The sequence below is a fragment of the Leuciscus leuciscus genome (genome assembly GCF_965113295.1).
Source record: "Leuciscus leuciscus genome assembly, chromosome: 6".
Taxonomy (NCBI): domain Eukaryota; kingdom Metazoa; phylum Chordata; class Actinopteri; order Cypriniformes; family Leuciscidae; genus Leuciscus; species Leuciscus leuciscus.
This window is the reverse complement of record NC_138730.1, coordinates 24,312,734-24,337,027: the sequence shown is the minus strand read 5'-3', so window position 1 is coordinate 24,337,027 and position 24,294 is coordinate 24,312,734. Positions and strand designations below refer to the sequence as shown.

Sequence of the window (24,294 nt, the reverse complement as noted above, 5' to 3'; positions counted from 1 at the left end):
AACAAGGCCCTGAAGAGAGAGAGATAAAGAGAGAGTGAGAGAGATATGAACACACACACACACACACACACACAAATATATGACCCCAGTGTAAATGAGGAACAGCTGCACCATTGTAATTAAACATGGGCAAAAAAAACTACACAAACAAATGAACCTCACAGCCGTAGGTCCTGAGGCACATTAAGGAGAGAGGGAGAGATAGAGAGAGAGGGAGGGAGGAGAGAGAGAGAGAGAGAGAGAGAGAGAGAGAGAGAGAGAGAGAGAGAGAGAGAGAGAGAGAGAGAGAGGGGGAGAGAGAGAGAGAGAGGGAGAGAGAGGGAGAGGAGAGAGAGAGAGAGAGAGAGAGGGAGGGAGGGAGAGGAGAGAGAGAGAGAGAGAGAGAGAGAGAGGGGGAGAGAGAGAGAGAGAGAGAGGGAGAGAGAGGGAGAGGGAGAGAGAGAAGAGAGAGAGGGGGAGAGAGAGAGAGGGAGAGAGAGAGAGAGAGAGAGGGAGGGAGGGAGGGAGGGAGGGAGGGAGAGGGGGGAGGGAGGGATAGGGAGGGAGAGGGAGGGAGAGGGAGAGTCACAAAGCTTCCTACAGGTGGTTAAAACACGAAATTGCTTCTTGGAAGACAAATGAAGCACCCTTTAAATTTGTCAGATAGGAAGTTAATGCTTTTAGTGCTGTTAACGGAGATCAGGCAACCACATTCGCATTTGACACGTTCACTGGGTGTAAACTCACAGTGCTCAGCTGTAGTTAGATTAAGCCAAATATTATTTTAAAACATCACACTAATATGATGTGATAATGAACATCATGGACAAATAGCAATCAGAGTGTTTCCACTTAGATGTAAATTATGTTATTTGGATTTAACTGATTATAAATATAAATGAGATTAAAAAGATAGATAGTTCTGCAAAGAAATGAATATCTGTTTTTAATAACTTTTCTCATGTTGCTCCAAACCTGTCGCTGTCGTTGTAGTTTTTCTTTTCAGTGGAAAATGAAAGTGAAAATTTTCTAATGTTTGCCCACAACTGTCAAGTTTCAAAAAGGAAAGAAAAAACATAAAAGCACCATAAAAGTGCTTAATTTGACTTGTATGTTATACTGACATATATATATATATATATATATATATATATATATATATATATATATATATATATATATATATATATATGCAGTCATATGGCAAATGGACTATTTTTATGAAATCTTTTAGGATTTGTTTCTTTTCTTTTTTGGTCGTTTGTATGACAGAAGCTGTTTTTGAAAAATATCAGTTTGAAACAACATCAGGGGAAAGCAATTACAGAATTTTCATTTTTGAGTGAAATGTCCCTAAGTAAAAACAAATCTGTAATACTTGAAAGATAAAAATGACTTTTGCCATTGTTATGGATGTGACTGTAATGTAGCAACTATAAATATCATGTCATCAGCGCTTTTTTTTTTTGTGTGTGTGTCTTCGTACCCTCGTAAAAGTGCATGTGTAGCATCACTCTATTTAATTAATATCATTACACATCATGTTTTTCTAAGGAAACTTCAAAGCAAAGTTGCAGCTCAGGTTCACCCGCAATCAATACTGTAATATGATAGAGATATTTTTGTCCTCTTAGCAAATATGCTGGTGATTTGCAGACTACAGTTCGAGAGATAACTTCTCAGGCGTCATTATCCAAGAAAGAGAAGAATGAGTCATAAAGGTAGGTTTTGGTCTCAGGTTATACTCCTTAAAGGGGTCATCGGATGCAAAATTCACTTTTATATGGTTTTTGCATATAAATGTGTCTTTGCAGTGTGTGGACACACCACCATACAATGAACAAAATCCATTCGCTCCTTTTTTTTAAATAATCAGAAAGCCTAAACAGTCTCAATAATCAAGCCGTTTGGATTTTCTGAGCAATATGATGTCATATTGCTCATGCTCCGCCCACGACCACTGACGGCCTGTCCCGTATAAGCATATTTCCCGTATTAGCATATTTCCCGTATTAGCATATTTCTGCCTTCAGCCATTTGTATACTGTCTGCCATGGCAGCACTTTGTGTCTTGTCAGCACGCCCCACGGAAGAGAGGAGTGGGGTGAGCAGTTGCTCATTATCATTTAAAGAGACATGCACCGAAACGGGTCGCTGTGAACAGAGCTGTTTTTGAGGAGGTAAAAAGAGAGTTGTTTTACACAACCATTGAGGAATTATAACCAAAGTGTGTTACAAACTTTACTTGAAGACCCTAAAGAATCATACCAACTTGTGGAAAATGGGCATCCGATGACCCCTTTAATCAATAGTTATGTAAACAAAACTACAATAGTGATGAACTGCAGTAGGTCCGGGTAATAGCGATGCAGGCTCAAGGCACATCTGAGGATGCCATGGAGACCCATGTGATCCTGATCAGGCTGAAACTCATTAGCCAGGCCAAATTTGTGCGATTGCCAAGGATGCCGAAATCTCGAACCAAACGGATCTCGTGGATGCTTGTCATGGCAACAGCATGTATCAATAAAGCAATCTTTATTTCCTGACAGGGAACGAGACCTGCATTCTAATGGAGGGGCTGTTATTGCGTCGTAGCTCGGCACTGTGGCATAAACACTGCGGTCAAACTAGCTTTAGTTAACCCATACGTTTTGCTGTTAATGTATCAATGCAGACAACCGGCTTAGATGATTGACACATAATGAGATGTTTGTGCCCTGTAGTGTCCGAGCTTGTTTTTCTGTGTATGTTTTTAGCAGCGGCTCATTGGTCAGGCCGCATTAATTCCTATGTGTTTTCCTAGCAGGAGAGGTAATGAACAGGAAGTGATTGTGGTCATGCGTCCAGATAAGAGAGCTTGTGTCCCAGCATCCCTGATGCTTATCACCCACCACACCAGGGCGGCAGCTGCAGAGGAAGTGCATAGCGCCATAGCAACAGCCCAAGAGAGGAGAATCCGCTCTGAAGCTCTCAAAAATGTCTCGGGTTCAGCTCCGCACAAAACAGGGCTGTGGAATCACCTGTTTGAAACATTTTCTCTTAGAGAAAATGAAGATGCAGCATTATAAAAAGGATATTTCTGAGTCTAAATTCTGATGAGTCATGTTCAAAGCTTGTTGTCAAATAACTATAATTGCATATCTAGGACTGCAGATAATATTTTAATGTGGCAAGTTAGTATAGGGAAAAATATCACACATGATAAAATAATAATATCGAAAAATAAATGTGATGTTGTTGAACACTGATGTCTTATCATATTATAAAACAATAAGCCACTAATGCAAATCAGTGTAACCAATTCTTTTTTTTAACCAATATTCACACTAGCTTAATTGGTTATAGAGTATATACTTTAAAAAACAGAAAATGGCACCATTTGGTGGGTTTCCAAAGAATAGCACCCAAAATTCACAGGTAAAATAACTTTTAATGTATAGTTTATCACAATTTTTTTCTTCCTGTTGGTCAAACCAAAGAGAATAGTGCTAGCAATGACAAGGTCCGGGGTTAAAGTATTATTTTATTATTTTATTATTATTTAATAATAATATAATAATAATAATTATTGGTAAAAAAAACAACAACACAAGTATAACAATTAGGTAAATGCTATATTGGTTGATATCTACCTGTCAGACCTGGTACAATCACAATAACTCATGGTCTTTTGTGGCTTATTGCTTTATTGACACACACAAACACAATAGTGCAGTGGTATGAATTCAAAGCCTGAGCCATAGATTGAATGGAACAAATGTGGAAGGAATGCTTGGGGTTTTTTTTCTCCCCCAAGTATGTCCACTGCTGATAGCATTCCTGGTCTCTCGTGTCGTGTCGCTGTAATAGGCCGGGCAGCGCTGGCGATGTGAGGCACTGCTGTGCTGTTGACTGAAGCTGAGCTGAGGATGAGAACACAGTGGCCCATTGTACTGCGTTCAGATACAGAGCCTGATGTGTGAGTTCGGTCAGCTCCTGCTGGGAGCTTTTGTCAAGCGGAGTAGCTCGCTCAAGGGTGTCGCTTTTTCCCCCTAAATACGTACGTTTCTGTGGGAGATTTGGGGAGGGGCTTGTCATAATGAACATGGCCCTTCTGATTTGCCATCACTGTCCGCGACAAGTCGCACGCCGCCCCTCTGTCAGCGTAGTGTCAGGTTAAATGATAGATTAGCGGATTGATTTTCCTGGATATTCCGTTCAATTGTCTTCCATGTTTTGCAAATTAGCAGGAAAATGACTGAACACGACTCTCTTTGTGGCTTTCCGTGTTTTCACCAGATGGCAAGAGCTCTGCTATTGATTACAAAAGGTGGTTCTTAAATTAATGTAAACAGCAGTTTATTAAGTTTTCATTTACTAGCTCTTGCAGTCGATAAAAATAGCTTGTTAATTGTGCCCAAATGTACCGAGTCACTTCTCCATGTCAATCAGGTGTGACGAGGGCACTTCCTAATTTAGAGGAAGGTGGATTCATATTTTAATAAGCCACTGTGCGTGGCATTCAGCCATGAGGTTAGAAAAAAGACGAGGCAACATCTGAATTAATCGCGTTGGAGGTTAAATTCAATTTCACGTAATGGGACTTGGCACAGGTTTTTTCCCGCACAATAGCTGAAATTGCAGCCCTTTCAGCTGGCTGCTGGCAGCCGTCCACCCAGGTCATTCTGGCTCCTGCTTCTTGTTGTCTCTTTTTTCTCCCCTCTGTATAAAGATACAGGCAGAAAAATGTTAATCCTTTCAGTGCGTCGCACCTGTTGACATTTTTGGGGTCTATCGGTTTTGCGATTAGTGTGATTTAATGTAGCTTACCTCCCTGCAACAAGGACGGCAAGAGGGTTCTGGGGGGGGTTGTGTCCATTTTCCTGATGCACCAGGACAAATTCTTTGAGTCTGTTGAAAGTGATTAGATTTCTCAAGGGTCCTTGTCTCAGAAACACTACCCTACATAAATTACTCATGCTCTTCTCTCATGGGCTTAGGGACCGGCTGCCAGCGCTGGAACACATCAGCCATTTGCTTGTGCATAGGTTGATTTGGTAAATATAAAGGCATAGGCTGATGTGATATTATTAGAAATTATTACTCTCATTCAGCAAGGATGTATTAAACTGATCAAAAGTGTTGCAAAAGAAAAGATTTATATTTCAAATAAATTCTGTTCTTTTGAATTTTATATTCTTCAAAGAATCCTTTTTTATCACAGTTTCCTCTTAAACATTAAGCAGCACAGCTGTTTTCAACATTGATAATAATTAGAAATGTTTCAGGAGCAGCAAATCAGCATATTAGAATGATTTCTGAAGGATCATGAGACACTGAAAAATGGAGTAATGATACTTTGATGTAATACACTGATCGGTCTGCGGGGCACCGCTTCAAGTCGAACACACCTATTTACTTCATTCCTGAATAAATCCGCGTTTTCAACAAATCAATCGAGTGAACCAATGGTCCATTCATAAAGAGAGCCATATACTTAATTCTTAAATAAATCAGCTGTTTGAATGAATGAATGACTCAATCACTTACTCATTTAGACATTTACCGCCACCTACTGGCAGTTTTAGTTTCTTATTTAGAGTATCATTTCATTGAAAAAATAACGTCACATTTGGGGATAGTTTGCCAAATATACAAAATATAGCACAAGTAAAAAAAAAATTAATCATTCACAAAATAAAAATTAAAAGAAGCAATAGATATATTGTTCAAAATGATAACAAAAGTCTAGGGCCCGTTCACAACAAGGACCATAACTATAAAGATAATGATTAAGATATACAGTAGTTCTGAAAATCGTTCTCAATATGAAAGAATAGCAGAGTCCACACCACAACTATAAAGATAACAGCACAAAGAAACCATAAAGTTGGAATCAGTTTCAGTATGATTTTATCCTGATGAGCAATAAAAACACTGACAGCCAATCAGAATCAATCCAGCTATAACGAACTCAAACCTTTAAAGCGGCAGACAAGCACGCGCTTAGAATAAACAGAATGATATCGTCCGCTGGTGTGGACGCTAATATAGTTATCGTTGTAGTTTTCTTTATAGTTTGGTGTAAACGGGCCTTTAGACTTGTGAAACTTTGTGTTTATTGTTGATATGATGAAGTACAGCCTAGTTTGATATTTTGTATCTAATTCAGTGAAGTTATTACTATTATTATTATTATTATGATATTTTACATTAAGTGTGACTTACATGTCCAAACTATTCTCAATATAATGATGAGAAATGTGCACTGCAACACTGTGTATGTGTTGTATAACCCTCTGTGCTGGTGACAGTGGTCTCATGTGGTTATTTGTGAGGGGTCACCATGTCATGCAGAAGGTTTCATGTCTTCAACTAGCTGTTCTGTGGTTGAAGTGCATTGTGGGACATTAGTGTAGACATATGTCGGACTGCATCCCGGACAGCAAAAGTAGCACACACACACACACACCACTCCTGTTGAGATAAAAATAACGTGACCTACCTTTCAGCTGCAAACATCCTCAAGTGAGCAGATGCACTTAAACACTCTCCCACACGAGTTAAACACTGTTGACCCCGCACAGCTGCACCAAAATCTGCACCATTTATCAAAATACAGAAATGAAACAGACACCGAAGACAAACAAGGAGAATAAATGTTGTCATTGGGCTTTCGGTGCTGGAAAACACTTGTTCAAACACCCTTATCAAACCAAATTTTCCCCTCAACCAATCGTAAAATAAAGCAATTAAGTGGTCGTGTCACCATCTATTGGTCTCCAGTGAAATATGCCTTCATTTACCTCCATCGGGATTCCTGAAGCAGTAAATTATGATACACTGTAATTTTGTCTCACTGTGAAAGGATATTTAACAAGCCACTGGCTGCTCACTCTGAAACTTAATCATTTTTATCCCCCGTCTTTTTTCAGGTCAGCTCTGTTTTAGATGAGATTCGGTCAGTGTTGAAGCATATCTAGGGATTCAGTTAGGGGAAACAGACATTAAAGTTCACTAATGGTTTAATTTAAGCTAATTGCGCCGACACCAATGACCAAAAACCATGAACCGTAGGAACCGATAAATCGCTTCACGGCAACAATACGAGCAAAGGAAAAAAAAGAAGAAAAAAAAGCAATATGTCATCATTCATGAATCATTAAACCAATGAAGGAAAACATTTTCCCAGAAGCTCGGCTGTCACTTTACAGACCAGACTGCAACGGCAGAGCTGCGTCATCACGTTATTCCCCCTTATATAAATTGCCATTCTTCACAGATCTATGTCAGACCATTGTGAAGATAATTGTAACATTGGAGGCTGGTTTCGTTCTCTGCGTGGGGCTTTCACCAATCAACTGATAGAAATGAATACGTGCATTACATTGCGATATATTCAGAAATAATTCCGCATAACGCCATGGAGGCAGAGCGCAAAAGGGAAAAGCCCAACTTGGTTTCTCGGCTCGACATGAAATCGTACCAATTCAATAAGAGCCAGCCAGTGATTTATACTTCATCCTCATCTCTGGGCCTAATATCAGAGTGCCTCTATAGGTAGTCATGAAAGTCACTCTAGCTCACTGTAATAAATTACAGTGGTGGAACACGAATGAAGACTCTTTCAGTTCAGCTTCAGGCTCTCAGAAAATTGCCATTTTGAGGAGGGGGGGTTTGGGGGTGAAAAAAGAAATCACTTTGTGCCGTAATGCAGTACAGACAAAGGTTATTCATCAGAGGAATGATTTGAAGTCAAAGATGACTGCCACTCTTGATATTGAATGCTAGGGAGCAAAGAGAGAAACACTCCCCCCTTCTCTCTCTCTCTCTCTCTCTCTCTCTCCCTTTGCCTCTATTTCTCTCCATGACGACCCTGACCCACTTTTGTGGCTGCTTATTATTCAGGCTACGGTTTATCCATGGAAAGAATGTGTATAATTTGGTTTGACAACAAACCCCTGCGTGTTCCTCTCAGAGAAGTGGTTGCTATCGACAGCGACTCGTATCGAGTATTTGTTTATTTCTTTATTTTAATATAAAAGAAATCATAATGTACACATATCTGGGGAATCAGCTATAATTTTCTGCACGGGAACCATTCGAGTGTGCGTCTCGCGCAGAGCTATTGCTGTTAGTAACAGTGTTTGACCTTTAGATTTCTGATGAAATTAAACCATGAGGAAACCTCTCTTTTTCGCCCATACGTCCTCCTTTCCACTGCGTGCCATTATGCTCACATTTTTCTTGCCTTCTCTGTGTTTTATAAACGTTGACATGTTTAGAATGTGAAGTTTCACCGGTGACTAATTACACCAGGGGAAACCAAAGGTGTACATTTGGATGTTGATACTATTCGAGCATCTGCTGATCAGAAATGAAACGGAGAGTGTTTCTGGCACATCTCCAAGACAGCATTAGCATCTTGGGAGAAGGCAGAGGAATATATTTTATTACCTGACAGGCTGCTTTTAAGGGTCCACACATGTTGACATAGGGAGGTCGGCAGAAGGTCTGAAAGGCCAGATGTACCTTCAAGTTGATACGGAGCGGCTGATAACAAGATGATGGGATTAATTATTTCCCTCAATCTGCCAACAGTCGCTAATGCAGTCATGTATATACAGCCGGAGCAAAATGTGTTCATATAATATATCATCTCATGTATGTTGTGAAAATGAGTGTGAGGAAAGAGTGGAGAGAACTGAATTTAAACAGATTTGGGGTTTTGTGTTCATTTGAACTCAGACATAACAATATATGCAAAGACCATGACTGGAGTCAAAACAAAATATAATTTTTTTGTAGACATTTGCATTTTTCTCTGTCTTGCCTGTGTTTGACGTACTTAGTGTTTTTTTTAAATAAAGTATCAAAAAGAAGACATAATTTGGTTGCTTTTCGTTACTTAATCAAATAAATTTACTTAAACATAAATATAAAAAGTATATATATTTTTTTAAATAATTTTTCTAATTTTTCCCCTCATTTTGGAGTATTTTTAAGCTTATTCACATTGACCTAAATTGCTGCATTACCTGTATAAAAATAAAAATAATAATAATTTTACCCATTTTTGTACATTTTGGAGAATTTTTAAGCATATTCACATTACCTGCATTGTCTGCATTACCTGCATTAAAATAAATTAATAAATTAATCATAATAATAATCTTACTCTTTATTTATTTATTTTAAATGTTGTAGTTTTTTAAAGCTTGTTGACATTTGCCTGCATTACCTGCATTCAATTTAAAACATAATAATTTATTGCAGTTTATTGAAAACAAAATAAAATAATTTAATTTAACTTATTAATAAAACCCTTAATCTGAACATTTCAGATGTTCAAAATAAATAAATAAAACACGCTGGAGATAAAACAGCTGTGAAGTATTTCACATTTAAAAAGCACATTAGCATTGAAAAATGCATTATATCCATTTCTGTCAGTTCAAGAGGTTTTATGATAGATATTTTAGGGGGCCCATATATTTCAGCGGCTCCTAGTCTAACATAAAAGGGGACGAAAATGAGCATGGTGCTGAGTAGTGAGTGCATTTAAACCACAGGGTGTGGAAAGAATACACACTCGCAGTTTGATTTTCCCATACTCTGACCTTCCATAAGAAACTGATGAGGAATGAAATTGGTTCCAGTCTCGCGAAAAAAAGCTCTGATTCACATCTGGACAACTGAGAGAGAGAGAGGGAAAGAGAGAGAGAGAGAGAGACGCTCAAAATGTCCTAGTCGGTGCAGCAAAAATGGTTCCTTAATGGTTTCATACAATGTGAAAAACTGTCATACTAACAATCAAGGCCTATGCTGCATTCCTGCCAAACAACTGCATTTAATGACTGAAAGCTGTACCACACTAAAACATTTGTGGGAAAAAAACATGATGCCATTCACATCTGCGTCACATGAAATGATGAGTACAGCACAGCAATAAAGTCTGAGCACAGGTGCAACGCCAGAAATAGGATTCGTTCTATTTGATTACAGTATGTATCACTGAGCAGGAGAGATGTCACTTCTAGACATATCATCCAGTGCCAGAGAAGCAAATGCATAAAGCCAATTTGACAAAGGGGTCAATATACAGCATCCAATAAAAAAGAAATCTACAAGATCTGCCAAGAGCTATAAACATCAAAATAATGGCCCCACTGTTCAACACATATATTCAATTGGCTCCTCTTTTCTTATTTGTTTCTTGGATCATTTTATATTTTTTGCCATTTACAAAGTCGTAGAAGTCAAACATGATGCATGGCGGCGGAAAGTATGCCACGTCTTCTACGGTGAAACATTAGCCGCGTCTGTACAACAGGCAATCACGGGAGATGATGCGGGGGCTCATTGATTGCACGCAAGTTGCATGATTATGTTCGGCGCAAAGCATTCCATTGCACTCATATCTCATTACCCTTCTTCCTGAACGGCGGCCATTTTGATTGGGTGCTGCTACAGCAGAGAGAACTGTTGAAACAAGAGAGTGCCATCAGCCTCCGGTTCCACAGGAAATGCATGATAATCTGTGTAGCTTCACCAAAAAGACCTCGAAATGTCCTTTGTTTGTAATCTGTTCTGTCACCAGTATGTCTGTGGCATCATCCCAGCTAACAAAAACATGTTCTTACATGTGCTAATATTCCCATTCAGTTATGAAAACATTATTTCTGAAGAGGAACTTCTTGCTGTGAGGTGACAGTACCCAATGAGCCACTGTGCCACCCTTTTTATATTTATGTTTATATGAATTCAAGTGATAAAAATACATAAATGTAGGCAATTCATTTCTTAAAGCCGCATGGATTTCAAATGAACAATTTTAAGTACCAAAAACGGTTTAGTGCATTAAATATTGATACAAAAATAACAGATAAGACTTTACTTTAGGATTCAGATTTTACTGTAGTACTACACTAAACTGTGTAAGAGTATGAGAAGTACACAGTCCAAAATATGGAATCATAAAGAGCATTTCTATACCAAAAACACAACCCCACCAAGTTAAACAAGGGAAAAAAGAACACAAACTCAAACATACAACTAGACAGCACACAAGTCAAATCTAACAAGACGTGGAAAACAACACTATAGAAAAAGAAAACAGCACAAGTTTGTGTTCTGTGTATATTAACTGTTTCATACGGAGTTTCAAACAAAGAAAGATAATGAGAGAATTTAGTTCACAATCATCTTAAATGCTGTTACAGTATAGGGGAAGTTCAAAGTCCTGATTGCTTAGGTTCAATCCCAGCTAACAAGGAACGTTCCCATAACTTTCACTAAAATGTATGTAAATGTTAGGACAAAATGTTCATAAAACATTTTAAAAACGACATGTTTTGAACATTCAGAAAACATTCAGAAATAACCTTTTCTAAACATTTTCAAAATTATAAAGTGGAATGCTCCTCTGACTTTCACATAAACAAGAAAAAACGCTCTTAATACATAAATAAAATTGATGTTTTGAATGTTTAAAAAACAGTCAGAAATAACATTTTCATAACTTAATGGGAATGTTGGCTGAACATTCTAAGAACATATTTTTAGCTGGGATGAAGTCAGTGTATTATTCCTGTTTGCCTGTATATTCTATATACAGATTGCATTCATTGTTTGTTCCTTATGCGTGTGTCTTGTTACTTCATGTTCTCTTCAATTCTCTTTTATGATCAAACAAGTAGTAATGTTTAAAAATTAATAGATGAACGTCCAACTAAACCATTCCAAATAATATGTTCCATGAACCATGTATAAATAATGTTTTTTTTTTCTTCTTTTTTCTAATGTTTTGAGAACATTATTAAAGACCAGATCACTTTTTTTTCTTCTAATATTTACACAACTTTTAAAGAACGTTAGTGAAAATTATGGGAATGTTCCCTGTTAGCTGGGATGCGTCTCTCCTAGGTTCCCTACCCCCTTCTTATGATATCTGTTTATATTGGATCTGTACAATATGAATAATGTAGAGCAACCAATCTCATTACCATGCTCAGATATAGAATACAGATTATTGTATAACATTTGCATACAATTATGGCTCTCGTTGAGGGAGAGGGAGCGTTTCTTTCACAATTTGATTTATTGGGTTCATTTACGGTGAGAAAGATTAGGTTTGAGTTACATAAAATTGGCTCGAATGTGAAATTTATGATACTTAAGTTGGAATTCAACACCTTAAAATCTGATTTTAATAGCTGCAAATTTTAGACACATTTCAGTTAGAATGACTTTTCAGGAAGACCTTTATCATCATTAGCACTTTTCAAAATTAAGTTGTTTCATAATTCCACACATGCATATATTTTGCACCTTCTTTTGCATAATACGCTCATTTACAAATCCTCACGAAGATGTATTTTGCTCATATAACAAATGCAACATTTCATAGATTTTATTATATTACACACGCTATGCGAACATACCAAATGCAGTTTTGCTGCAAATGCAATATTTTGCTGTGATCTGAAAGGCCTTCATTTGCGTCTGTTTTTCAAATTGTCGCTGTGCATAAATGAATAGCGTATCATGTTGATATTACAGCCCATAATTCTAGTTTTGGAAAAACAGTGGCACGCTGTCAAATATGGATGTTTGAGGAGTTTTTTTGTGAATGCAGTACAATATAATTAGCTGGAGTGGCCAAGTACTTCGCTCAAGGGCACAGACTGGTCCTAACATAAAACATAAGGGTTTAACATCATCCCAGCTTCACAGCTTGTTTTCATCCCAGAACCTTTCAGAAGTCCGTCCCGGCCCAGCTAAGTGGCAAACACTTAAGATTAGAGGAACAGAAGTTCCTCATATATTTTAATAGAGAGTTGTTCAGAGCTGGTTGAGGTTGGCAGGGTGCCCTGGTACCTTCCTCCTCAATAGCTGGTACTCTTATATAATAGTGTATGCCAGGAAAAAGAGTTTGTCAGGAGGAGGGGGAGAGCTCAGGGTGGGGGTTATATAGGTTTAGCCAGAATGTTTCCATTTTATCTGTGTACACATTGGGATGATGAGGCCGGGCAGGGGGGCTCTGCAGAAATCCTGCTGACCTCTGGAGAGCTCAAAGAGCAGTACACTGATACCAGCTCCTCTCAGACTGCAGGTGCTGAAAGCTATTACTCTCTTGATTACGGATGGGAATCTCAGGACTTAACGATTCTGGTTCCTATTTCGCTTAATGATTCCGGTTTCTTAATATCGTTGAGGAAGTACCTGATAATTGATCCTAATTACATTGTCATTCTGTTTGTACAATACTCTGTTCTTAATGTTTGTTTTTTAACTATACGTTGTCATATGAACAGTCGGTGCATAATCATTTTGATTTTATTCTCATGAACTGTAGGCACGTAAACATAAACAGTAACAGTTATTGGTTTTGGATGAGTCGTTTTGAGTGTTGTGATTAATTTTGACGTTGATTAAAAATGCTCATAAAAGTCATGAGAATCAGACTATACTGACCATACTATATATATACATAGTGTTGACAATTATAAAAAAAAAATATATGATTCACATCGTATTAAAGGTAGGGTAGGCAATTTCGGACAGGCTAGCAATTTTAAAGCATAGCTTTAAAAGAAGATCCTTCCCTCCCTTCATAGCGTCTCTAAAGCAACGCCTTCAAAACACACATAGCAGAATCTGCAAAGCGTCACGAGACAAGAGACGGTATTAAATTACCTTTACATTTTTTCAAAAATGAGTTAGTTATTTTCACATTCACTATTAAAAACATTCAAAATGATATATCAAAACACCAAATTTGGCACACACCAAGTCAAAACCAAATATTTGATAATACCATGATACCACAATTGTTTGATTAACATTAATGAAACAGACAGCCTATATATTAAGATCTACTGTACTGCATGGATCTAATATAATGTTACACATCAGATATTTTTCCCCAACAGTTAAACGTTCACATAAGACATAACAGATAATGCTTGCATGAATACTAGCCAAAACAAATATTTTGAAATACTGTAATTCTGTGTAAATCGGGATTGCGCACTTTCTGAGGTGTCTTTGTGCGCACACTTCGGATGTGTCAGTCAGTGCGTGTAAGATTGTTTTGTTTAACATCAGCATGAGTTTGAAAATCACATTTCATCGGTTCAGACTCATGCTATCGAGAATTCGCTATGAGTATTCACAAAGTTGGAATGCTGCACTTTAAAACGATACCAAACTTGTGCTGAGGGGAAGCAAAGCCGTTGAGAAGCGATCAGAGAAATACAGCATTTTTCATGGACAAGGGAAAGGTACTACTCTTAGAAAACGTACAAATAAAGATACTTTTAGATGTTTAATCGCTATTTGGAGCATTGGGATCACTAGATGAGAGCTTAATGAACTCATTTTTGTGAAATCCTCAAATTCGACCAAAATGGACATTTTCACTTTTTTTCATTTCACTCTAGGTCATAATTAGCATGTGCGCATTTCCGACTCATTTTGCCAGCCATTTGTCTCATATGTTGACAGGAAGGTAAGGCATTGTCCAATCATTGCATTCAGACCAAATGCAACGATTGGACGAACATTTTTTGGTCCTGTGACTTCCATAGAAGATATACATGTTTTAATATTTAGACCACTTCTATTATTTATTGCTACCAGGATGTTTCAATAGTAGAACAAAAAGTGTTTATAAAACAAATTGCCTATACCCTACCTTTTATTCATACAAAATCACCACCTTGTCAAATAGTTACGTTTTCCTGTGAGACTGGGTTGGCCCTATTCACACATGCTAATTGAGGACATTTTTAAGCTAGCGTTGAATTAGAATCAAATACAGCTCTCTTAAACACCTCGTTCTGATCGACAGTCAACTCCAAGACCCTCCAGTGACACTAATTAGAATAAATTAACAGAAAACCCCTTGTAAGATAAATACGGGCATTAGCGAATGAACACATCCCTGGCCACAGTTCAGTCCCCCACACACACACTTTGGCCCGTAGGCCTCGTCGTTCTGAACCAGGGGAGTCATTTAAGGATGAACAGTTTAATTACAGAGCTAATAAGTGTTGCCACAGACTTTCTAATATTATTCTGGGAGAACACTAGCATGTCATTACCCTCCTTCCCCTAAGGAACACTTCCTATTAATCATAATGAGGAATTTGTTAGCATGTGGTCATGTCAGTTGGGATCAATTTCTTTTACCTAAGCTTTCTATGAAGCTGCCAGACGCTCGGGGCGGAGTGTGGAAGGGATCGATTTACAGTCCCGCAGCCATTAGGCCCTGTTTTGTTTTTGTTGTTTTTGTTATTTGATACCTCATTTGCATCAGCGCGGCAGCTGCTGAACGCACATTGTAGTCGTTTGTTGACCTGCTCGCACAGATACTTTCTTGCTTTTCACACTAAAACTTGTTTATTTTAGGATGTAGCTGATGCCTGCGGCCCTGTAGTTTGATAATGGACTCTTGTGGTGTTTTTTGCTAATAATGCAATAATTTGTGTAGTGCATGCAGTTGAGCTGTCAGATTTTAGAATGACAATCTGCACTAGGTGTGGTTTTATTGGTCATGTAATGGCACCTCAGGCTCTGAAAGAAAAGCTACAATGACACAAAATGGCTCCCTGCTTGCCACAAGATTGAGAAATGCGAGTTTGCACGAATCAGTCATAATCGGCCTGTACAACTTGCAAAATGGAGTTCGCACTGCCGGGTTTGCTTCGAAAGTGCAGTCGGCGTATAGTTGAGGGAGGGTGTTGGCCAACTGTTGCTGGATGGATTTGGTGTCAGTGTGATGTGTTTAGCTCTGAGGTTATACTTTTTCAGCTAAGGCCACCTCACAGTTTCCACTGGCACATTCATATGCAAATTGTGTCTGATAGGGTAAGAGCTAAGCAGATAGAACTGCGCACAAACACTGAGCGAGCCATGTTAAAGGTCATAACAGGGAGAAACCAGAGAGAATCTTTATAAAAATGGATATGGTTTGAACGGCTGCGTCTCAAATCTTCTGTTATAAATAACTGGCTGTTTATGAAGGCAGCTTACTAGGTCCCAATTCAATTAAGCTGCTACCTAAGTAAACAGAAAGGCAGCTCCTAGGTTTTGTAACAGAGCATGTGTCTAACTGCAGCATAGCTGAAAAATGTGATGCTTTTTCAATATTTTTCAAAATGTTTTCCTTCTTATGAATTGATTTTGGTACACTCATGACTATCTTGTATGTTGTTTTAAAAACAGCAAATTTCATAGTTTAAGAATAGCCACTTCTTAGATCAGCCTGATCACATTAATCACAATCAATAAGCTAGCATGAAATTAACTGTCATCCGTGTGCAAAAACCAATCAGATCAGCCCATCAACTCACACACTTAAAAGGTCGCAATGTGATAGGCTTTCATTAGGATTATTGCCATTTCATTTCCATAGAATTATCTCGAGCAGGCATAATGAAATGAGATGTGCTGCTTGGATGAACAGAAATATAAACATTCAGCCAGTGACAGGCATCAACCATGAGTTTCCTTTCTCACTCGATCTCCTCTTCTTCGTGATGTCCTCTCTCATTCGTTCGTAACACTCAAATAAGTGTCATGGATCTGTGTTAATGACAACGCTGTCGGGACCTTTTGCGGAGAAAGCCATTCCCTCACAGTCAACTTAAAACATATCTGATTTCTGCTTTTGATGTTAATCAGTCATTTTTCATGGGTTTTAAAGAAGTGGAGCAGATGTAAATTGGCGTGTGTTTGTCAGGAAGGCGTGTCAGCAGAATTTGTGTGTGCAAGTGTGTTGCTGAGTGGACTGTAGCAGGCAGCCAGTGTGAGCTCCTGTAATTTCCCAGGTGTGCTGCACAGCTGGGTCACAGGCTCATTCTCCTTCATCACACATTTAACCTGCACTGACTCAGCTGAAGCTGTTTTGAGCATCTTCAGCAGGTGAATGCACAAGCTGCATGTGTACTGTAAAAGACACTGTGGCTGAACTGAGTCATGGAGGTATAGAAGATTCATTACCAGTTCTTGTTTCATAAAGTTTTCTTATTAAATCTCAAGAAAAAAGCAAAAACAGTTTTAGAACTTTAAAGTCAACATGAAATACCATGCATGTGCAACTCATTTTACTTCTGTAATCTGACATAATTCTGAGTGAAACAGGATATTTAATGAGAAAAAAAAGGCTTGATTTCATCCATCTGGAATAAATTGACGTGCAGATTACGTGCCAGAATAGAGCCGGATTGTTGGAAAGGAGGGGTTGAAAAAGTATGAGGGAATACATGACGTCAGCGAGTTGTTTCAGAGGCGGAGCATTTGCTGTGAAACAATCTGTATTGTATAAAGCGATATATAAATAAAGGTGACTTGACTTAATTTTCTTACATTTATGTTTAATATTTTACAATTATATGAATATATTTAATAATATTAATATTACAAGATATAATATAATTTTTATATTTAAAAAAAGAATAAATAAATCTGATAAAAAAAAAAAGGCTACAAGATAAAAACAGATGAATTTCTGTTTGGAATAATATGCACCATTGAATCATACACAAGAAGACCAGGAACATAAATTAAGGAAGTAATATTAATATATATATATCAATTTTTATTTAATGTTGACTGTAAAGGTGAAGCATTTATTTTCGGTGACAATATCAGCATAATTATTGCAAAATTAGCAACTCTAATTTGGTGCTGCCAGTAGAAATTACACACTTGTGGTAAGCCAATTATAAAATCTTAGTGTAAATAAAACATTTTTTATTTGATTATCAGCTTGTCTTAATTTCATATTGATTTATCGGTCCATTGATGGTACTGTATAATAAGTCAAACTGTCAATTTAACAGGTTTTTGTATGTTTATATCTGCGGTGAGACACCTGTACCCTTCCTACAGGCTCAGGTCTATCCTTGTGTGGGCTCATCAAACTCCCTCTGTTGTATTCCACTGCACACATGAAAGCATTTCATTAATCCCCCTCAACCAGCAACTTTAATTACCACTGTACTAATTACATCAAATCACTGACATCTCCATCTGATACGGCGGGGACTTCAAAGACTAATTGTCTTCGAGCTCTGCGTTTTGGGAAGAAAGCACTGAACAGAAATACCAACCGCATGTTCTGTGGCTCTGTCTCATTCTGTGGCTCATATTATGTGTCAAGCTAACATTTCTGACTGTTTATTCATTGTTTTTTCCTCTCTCTCTGTCTGTTTGCAGTACGACAGTGAAAACATGTTCATGAGTATGCCAGAGCCCAGCCAGGACTTTGTGCCAGGGAACCAGGTGGGTTAATTACTGCTCACTCCTTTTGTTTTAAGTCGTAATTAAACAAGTTTAAGCCGGCGCATCACAAATTAGAGCCACTATCAGTCGCCACCATAATCAGGGGCTATTATAACATGTAAACAAAGCATTTAAAGCTTAATGAAATGAAGCTTTAATGCATATTGTCGCAGGCTTTCATTTCCTCCATTTACACTTTCATTAAAAACGACACACAGTATGGACTCCACACAAGGCCGTGGGTTTATAAAAGGCAATTCAGTGCAATTCTCCTCTAGTTACATATCGAAAGGGAAGTTTATTTCAGGATACTTGCACTTATTCGAACAACCAAGATAAAAGGCTGTTTCATCAGTGACTTTGCCGACTAGATGGTTCAGCACATCTTGATATAAAAAGCACAGCTTGATTAATTTTTTTAACTAAACATGCAGTTCGGTGCATTAAGGTCAAGGGTGAACATGCCTTCTTGAGGAGTGCAGGTTGTCTTACGGGACCTTCTACATGTTTGCCTAATGAATTAAGGCTACAGGTTAATTAGCGCCCCTTAGGACACCTGCCACATTCTGCTGTAGGGAAGTGAATGATAATGTGATGCTCTGTAGATGGACTGATCATGTGTGCACATGCAAACTAGTACGTTTAGAGTCAAACTTTAGGATTTTTTCTCCCTGCTAGTTGTATCAGCCAGCAGCAGGCTATGTATGATGCTGCTGCTCTATTAAAACATTTCCTTCCTGCTTTTGTCATGAGCTGTTTGGGTTTGGCCTGTTTTTATAGACGCATTGATCTGAACTGTGCTTGCATTCTATTAAATTTAAGCAAGCTACATTTTGACATTTCAAACTTCGAATACTATACGCAATGGGATGTAGAATAATTCTCGAGGTTAAAAACAACTTTTCTGCAAAGCGCCTCGACGCAGTAAACACAATGAATTCAATCTGTTTGTGGATCACAGAGTTTGGCCTTTAATGTAAGACATGTAGAATGTAATGTGCAATAGCTCCCGCTCTCAAATAACTCCCTTCCTCCCCCATCTCACTTGTGTTTTTCTCATTACAAGTTAAAAAAGTGTTATGAATAATTATTCCAGTTGATAAAGTAAATTTAATAATGAAACACGTTTTAAGAAAAAACTGTCCATATGGTTTGGCAACCTGCTCAAAACATCTTCTGTCTTTTAGTTTGACATAAGTAACGTTTAACAGGTCTCTGTTCTCCTGAAATGTGTGAAGGTGCAATTCACACCTTTCTCACACATGTCGAAAATTGTATATTTAATCATGAACACATTCGCTTGCAGTTTGACAAAGTTGTAGCTTTTTGTGCAATAACAAAAAATATATTTAAGTTTGCTGGTCAAACATGGGGCATGATGGTCAATCAACTGACTAGTTAGGACAATTATTTCAACTACAATATATAATATAATATAATGTTATATAATATAATAATAAAATAATAATAATATAATATAGCAGCAAATTAGTGTTACTGATTATTTATTTTATTTTTTACTTTTCAGTGTAATCTAATCTAATATCAGTGGACAAATTTATTAGATAATTGTCAACTGAAACTAAATGCTAATTGTTGGTTTCCACTGACTTGCCTAATTATGATGTTATGTTGAGGTTACATGCTTTGCTTTGTGTTTGAAAAGTCATTTTCATGTTCATGTTCAGCACAGCACATATCTTATGTGAGTCCTAAAAGCTCTTCAATAAGCATTCACAATACATTGTGATATAGAGAATTAGTGGGAATTACAGTCTAACCTGTAGGCTGTAGAGACTAAGCCCAGTGGTGTTATGGCTCTCAATAGGACGAGGAAAAATAAATAAATGATATTTGACTCATGAATTATTCAGCACACTGTAGCAAATGCATTCAGGAGAATGTAAAGGAAAGTGCACTAAATTATAGGTCACTTACTTGTTTCAGAGTTACTTCTTTTAACACGAAAAGCTGCATACGGTCCTATTGAGCCATTACATAGCCTGAAATTGGTTTAAAATGTGCATTGTCTGCATTGTACATCCCTGGTCACTGTGTTTAAGGTGCTAGCGCTGCATGTTTGCTACAGCTTTAATGTGGGTGGAGATGAAAGATGCATTGAGAATCTAAAGAACACAGAGCTAAAAAAATGGATTGAAGAGTGATGAAAGTTGAAAGTTGTGATGAGTCTTGCATGAGCATGTTTCTTGTTACCCTGCTGTGTCGGTTGACCCCCTGGCCTTGCATCCCACTGTAGTTCCGCGTACCTGCCAGTCCCAGCCAGACGCAGCACAGCAACAAACAGGCCGGCGGACACTGGAAAAGAGAGACCCCTACACACACGGACGGCCACCGTCTGACATGGGTAAATAACCCCACACCAACGCCGACCAGATGCCCATCATTTAAAAATAACATCAACTGACGATTTTTGTGTGTGTCTCATCCATATGGACCCTTTTTACATTTACGGGTTTGTCATTTTAAAGGCTACAAGTGAAGATGTACAGTATGAAAAATAGATATTCATTTTGAGATTTGCTACAGATTACATTTAACAGTTTTATTAAATTATTAGAGTTTTTAAAGATTAATTTAAGTGAGCGTTAGATATAACAGACATTTAATATAATGTAAAAATAGAGGAAATTAGCAGCACAAGTAAATATTAATGATCGACCAATAACGGTAAATTTAATAAATCTCTTAAGTTTTTTGACTTTCTAGAAGAGTTAATCAAAAGAAAATGAATATTAATAAATTAATAGAGAGATAGATTACAACAATTTGCTGTCACTTCTTTAGCAGCTGTATTTGAAATCGTCTGTGAAGGCGCTGTATATAACATGTCATATTAGCGTATCAAAATGTCTTACACGATATGAAAATGAAACTAGCTAGCTAGCTAACTAACTAACTACAAATAAAACAAGAAAATAATCACAGTTTCTAATTGAAGAGATATAGCTTCTAAATTAATTTGTCACAATTTAAATGTTATCGGTTATTCTGGTCGCTAATGCTAATTTAGAGAATGCTGTGAAGCGACGCCTTAAACTCCTTTGCAGCAGTACCTACTAGTTAGCTAGATTTTTCTTCTTTTAATTCCAGAGTTATATGACACAAAAGGGTCCTGCTATTTTAACTTTATATTAAATTATGTACATTAAGGGAGAGAGAGAGAGAGAGAGAGAGAGAGAGAGAAGCTAACCTGCTAAATTAAAGTGGAAATACATCAAAGTCTGTGAAAAGGGTCCATTGTACTTTATACAGTCTGTCTGTCCCTGCATCCTGCAATCCATTGTTGTGTAGATCACACTTTTATTTGCCATTGAGCTCCACATTGATTTCACATGTATGAATAGGATTGCTGTAATCTTAGAGCTGCTTTGAGTCTAGCACTACTTTTATGTTTCCCTTTGAATCTTAAAACTCCCTTTGTAGATATTACTTCCTTTTGCTTATGAGCTGCAGTCTCTCAGCTGTTTTCGTGCTTCCTTGCATCTCTCTCTCTCTCTCTCTTTCCCTCTTTTGGGAACAGGTAATTACTTTTATTGGCAACAACAGTTGAATTCACCTTGACCTCGGTGTGTGGTACGTAGCCACAAAGCTTTCTCCTGCTTTTAAACACACATTAACCGAATTAGAGAGAAGTGTACCCCTGTGCCTATTTTAAACTTCACACTCAGGAAGCTAAAACTGAAGCTGAAAACCATCCGCAGCTCCAGTGCTAAAGGCAAAACATGTACTGCAATTGCGTCTTTTAATCTGCTCTATAATACGAAACAAAGGCAACCTGGAAAGCTGCCAAGGCGAAGTGTAAAGATCATGGTTTTTAAATGAGTGGTTGCTGAAGTCCTTTTGATTTGATCTGTTAAACTGTAGGTTGATTTTAAAGATCTAAATGCTGCCGTGGTCTGTGCACTGGTATGAACAACACTGTTACTCTCATAAGCCGGTCCTCAGAGCGATTGGTTGAGATCAATGATGTTGAGTGTACCGTTAAAGATGTAATTTATGTGCATAGATACTGAAACTAGAGGTGGCCTTTCACATCGCTGCAGTTGGAATAGCAAAGCATCGCGTGCAGGGGTTAAATTGGGATTTTGGAGGTGGGGGAACCTTAAGATCTCGTAATGAAAGCCATTTTGCTCTTACGAAATGGAGCCAAAATGTGTGTAGTGGAGCAAGCAAAAACTGGTCTAGATCAAACATACAAAATGGAATTTATAGACAAATAAACTGATTACCTTTTTGTTCTTCTTTCAAAGGTGTTGAAAAACCATTCTGGCACAATTTTATATTTGATAGACAAATATACATATATATAAATATTAGGCTATGGGGGGCTAGTTGTAATTTTTTATTCAGTTTCTGAATTGACACATACCTTAAAATCTCGGTTACAAAATAAAAGCTTGACATTGCCCAGAAAAAGATACAGTTCAACATGCTATAGCGAGGCATGTTGTCACACTATATGGTGTAAGTTGTTTCAATGGAATGTGCCATTAAGTAGCCATTAAATAACCTATTTTCAAAAAAGATTAAACAGTTAAACAATTATGAACTATATAACTATATATAACCTCAAAAAGCGGTTTTCGGGCCGACCAACACTGACCGAGGCATGGGGGGAAAATGTGTATATTATATTATATTATATTATATTATATTATATTATATTATATTATATTATATTATATTATATTATATTATATTATATTATATTATATTATGTTAAAAGGTACATTCTTATGAGCATCTCTTTTTGATAATATTGGCTTTAAATAATGTAAAATATTTAGTTGTTGGAAATTTAACTTGAGATCAGAGCTGGTGATGAGAGGGACTTTTTTTTTATAAAGAAAACGGGCATGTGTTAAAATGACATTTAAAAACTTCTGTTAATCTCTTTGAAATCTGCATGCCTTTTTGCCTTCAAAACATCCCCACTGACTGACAACACTTTTGAAAGCCTCGTAGCTGCTTGAAGCGACAAAATGTGATACTGTTATCCATCTGAGCATCTCTGCAAGTGGAGATCCGTTCCACTCTGAGAGACATAACAATAATAACAGCCCAGAAGAAAAAAAATAAACTGAATCAATGAAATGTTAAAATACATAGAGCATTCATAGGCCAGACTGCAGCTCAGCACTGTCTGTCTGCACACAGGTTCTCTCCTATCTTACAATCTCCTCATTCCCCCTTCTTCCAACCCCAAACCATGTGTTTCTTGGCCATGAAATAAAAGCCACATTTATTAGCCCAAAATGGCGGAGTGTTGAGCGCATGTCAGCCCACAAGCGCTCTGTATCAACGTTTATTTATTTTAAATGCAGCAGCAAGATGAAGTAGCGTGTGCCAGCGATGCTAGATAAAGCCGACTACAGCATACACTCAGCGAACACTAAAAATATACACACTTCTCATATTTCTGGACTACGCTCAAAGACACTACTTGTGAAAGCGCTCGCCTTGACTCACAGAACGAGCAATGTTCGCTTAACAACTCTTGGTTTTTGTTTAAACCTGATAAGTGTTTAACAATCACATTTGGTTGAAATGGTCTTATCTGTGTTATAGAAGATGCAATGCGGCATTCAGGAAGTGCATTTGATGTTAATACTATCCCTAACTATAAGAGCAGCAGAGACAGTTACGATATGTTATTTGTTTGTTTCTTGCACAGAATGTATTTGCCCGCCGCAATGGTTTGACATGTATATAGTCTCTGATGAGGGGGGTTGTCAGATTTCTGTGTGGGTTTATATAGAGTTGCTCGTATCCATCCCCCACCCCCTCCCCCCAGATGTTGCAGAGCTCTTGGGGGACCAGGAGAAAGCTGTGCATTTTAAACATGCATAAACTAACCTTGTGCTCTCTCCTGGGAATGAAGAGGCCCGTTCTTACATGTGTTTTTTTTTGTGTGTGTATTTCAGACATGTTCAGAAATGTTCTCTTGAGCCAAACTAATGTTCCTATACAACCTATTTATTAAATATTTCAACAGTAGTATATCTGAAATAATCGCTCAAA

General features: G+C 37.6%; 1 protein-coding gene across 1 annotated transcript in view; it reads left to right on the top strand.

Annotated features, from left to right (window-relative positions):
• The window catches only part of tox (thymocyte selection-associated high mobility group box), a 57,874-nt gene that overhangs the window by 11,414 nt on the left and 22,166 nt on the right, over positions 1–24,294 (top strand). The window contains exons 2-3 of the mRNA XM_082173868.1: positions 18,187–18,252; positions 20,510–20,617. Of these exons, the coding sequence (XP_082029994.1) occupies positions 18,187–18,252; positions 20,510–20,617 (174 nt within the window). The remainder of the gene's footprint in view (positions 1–18,186; positions 18,253–20,509; positions 20,618–24,294) is intronic.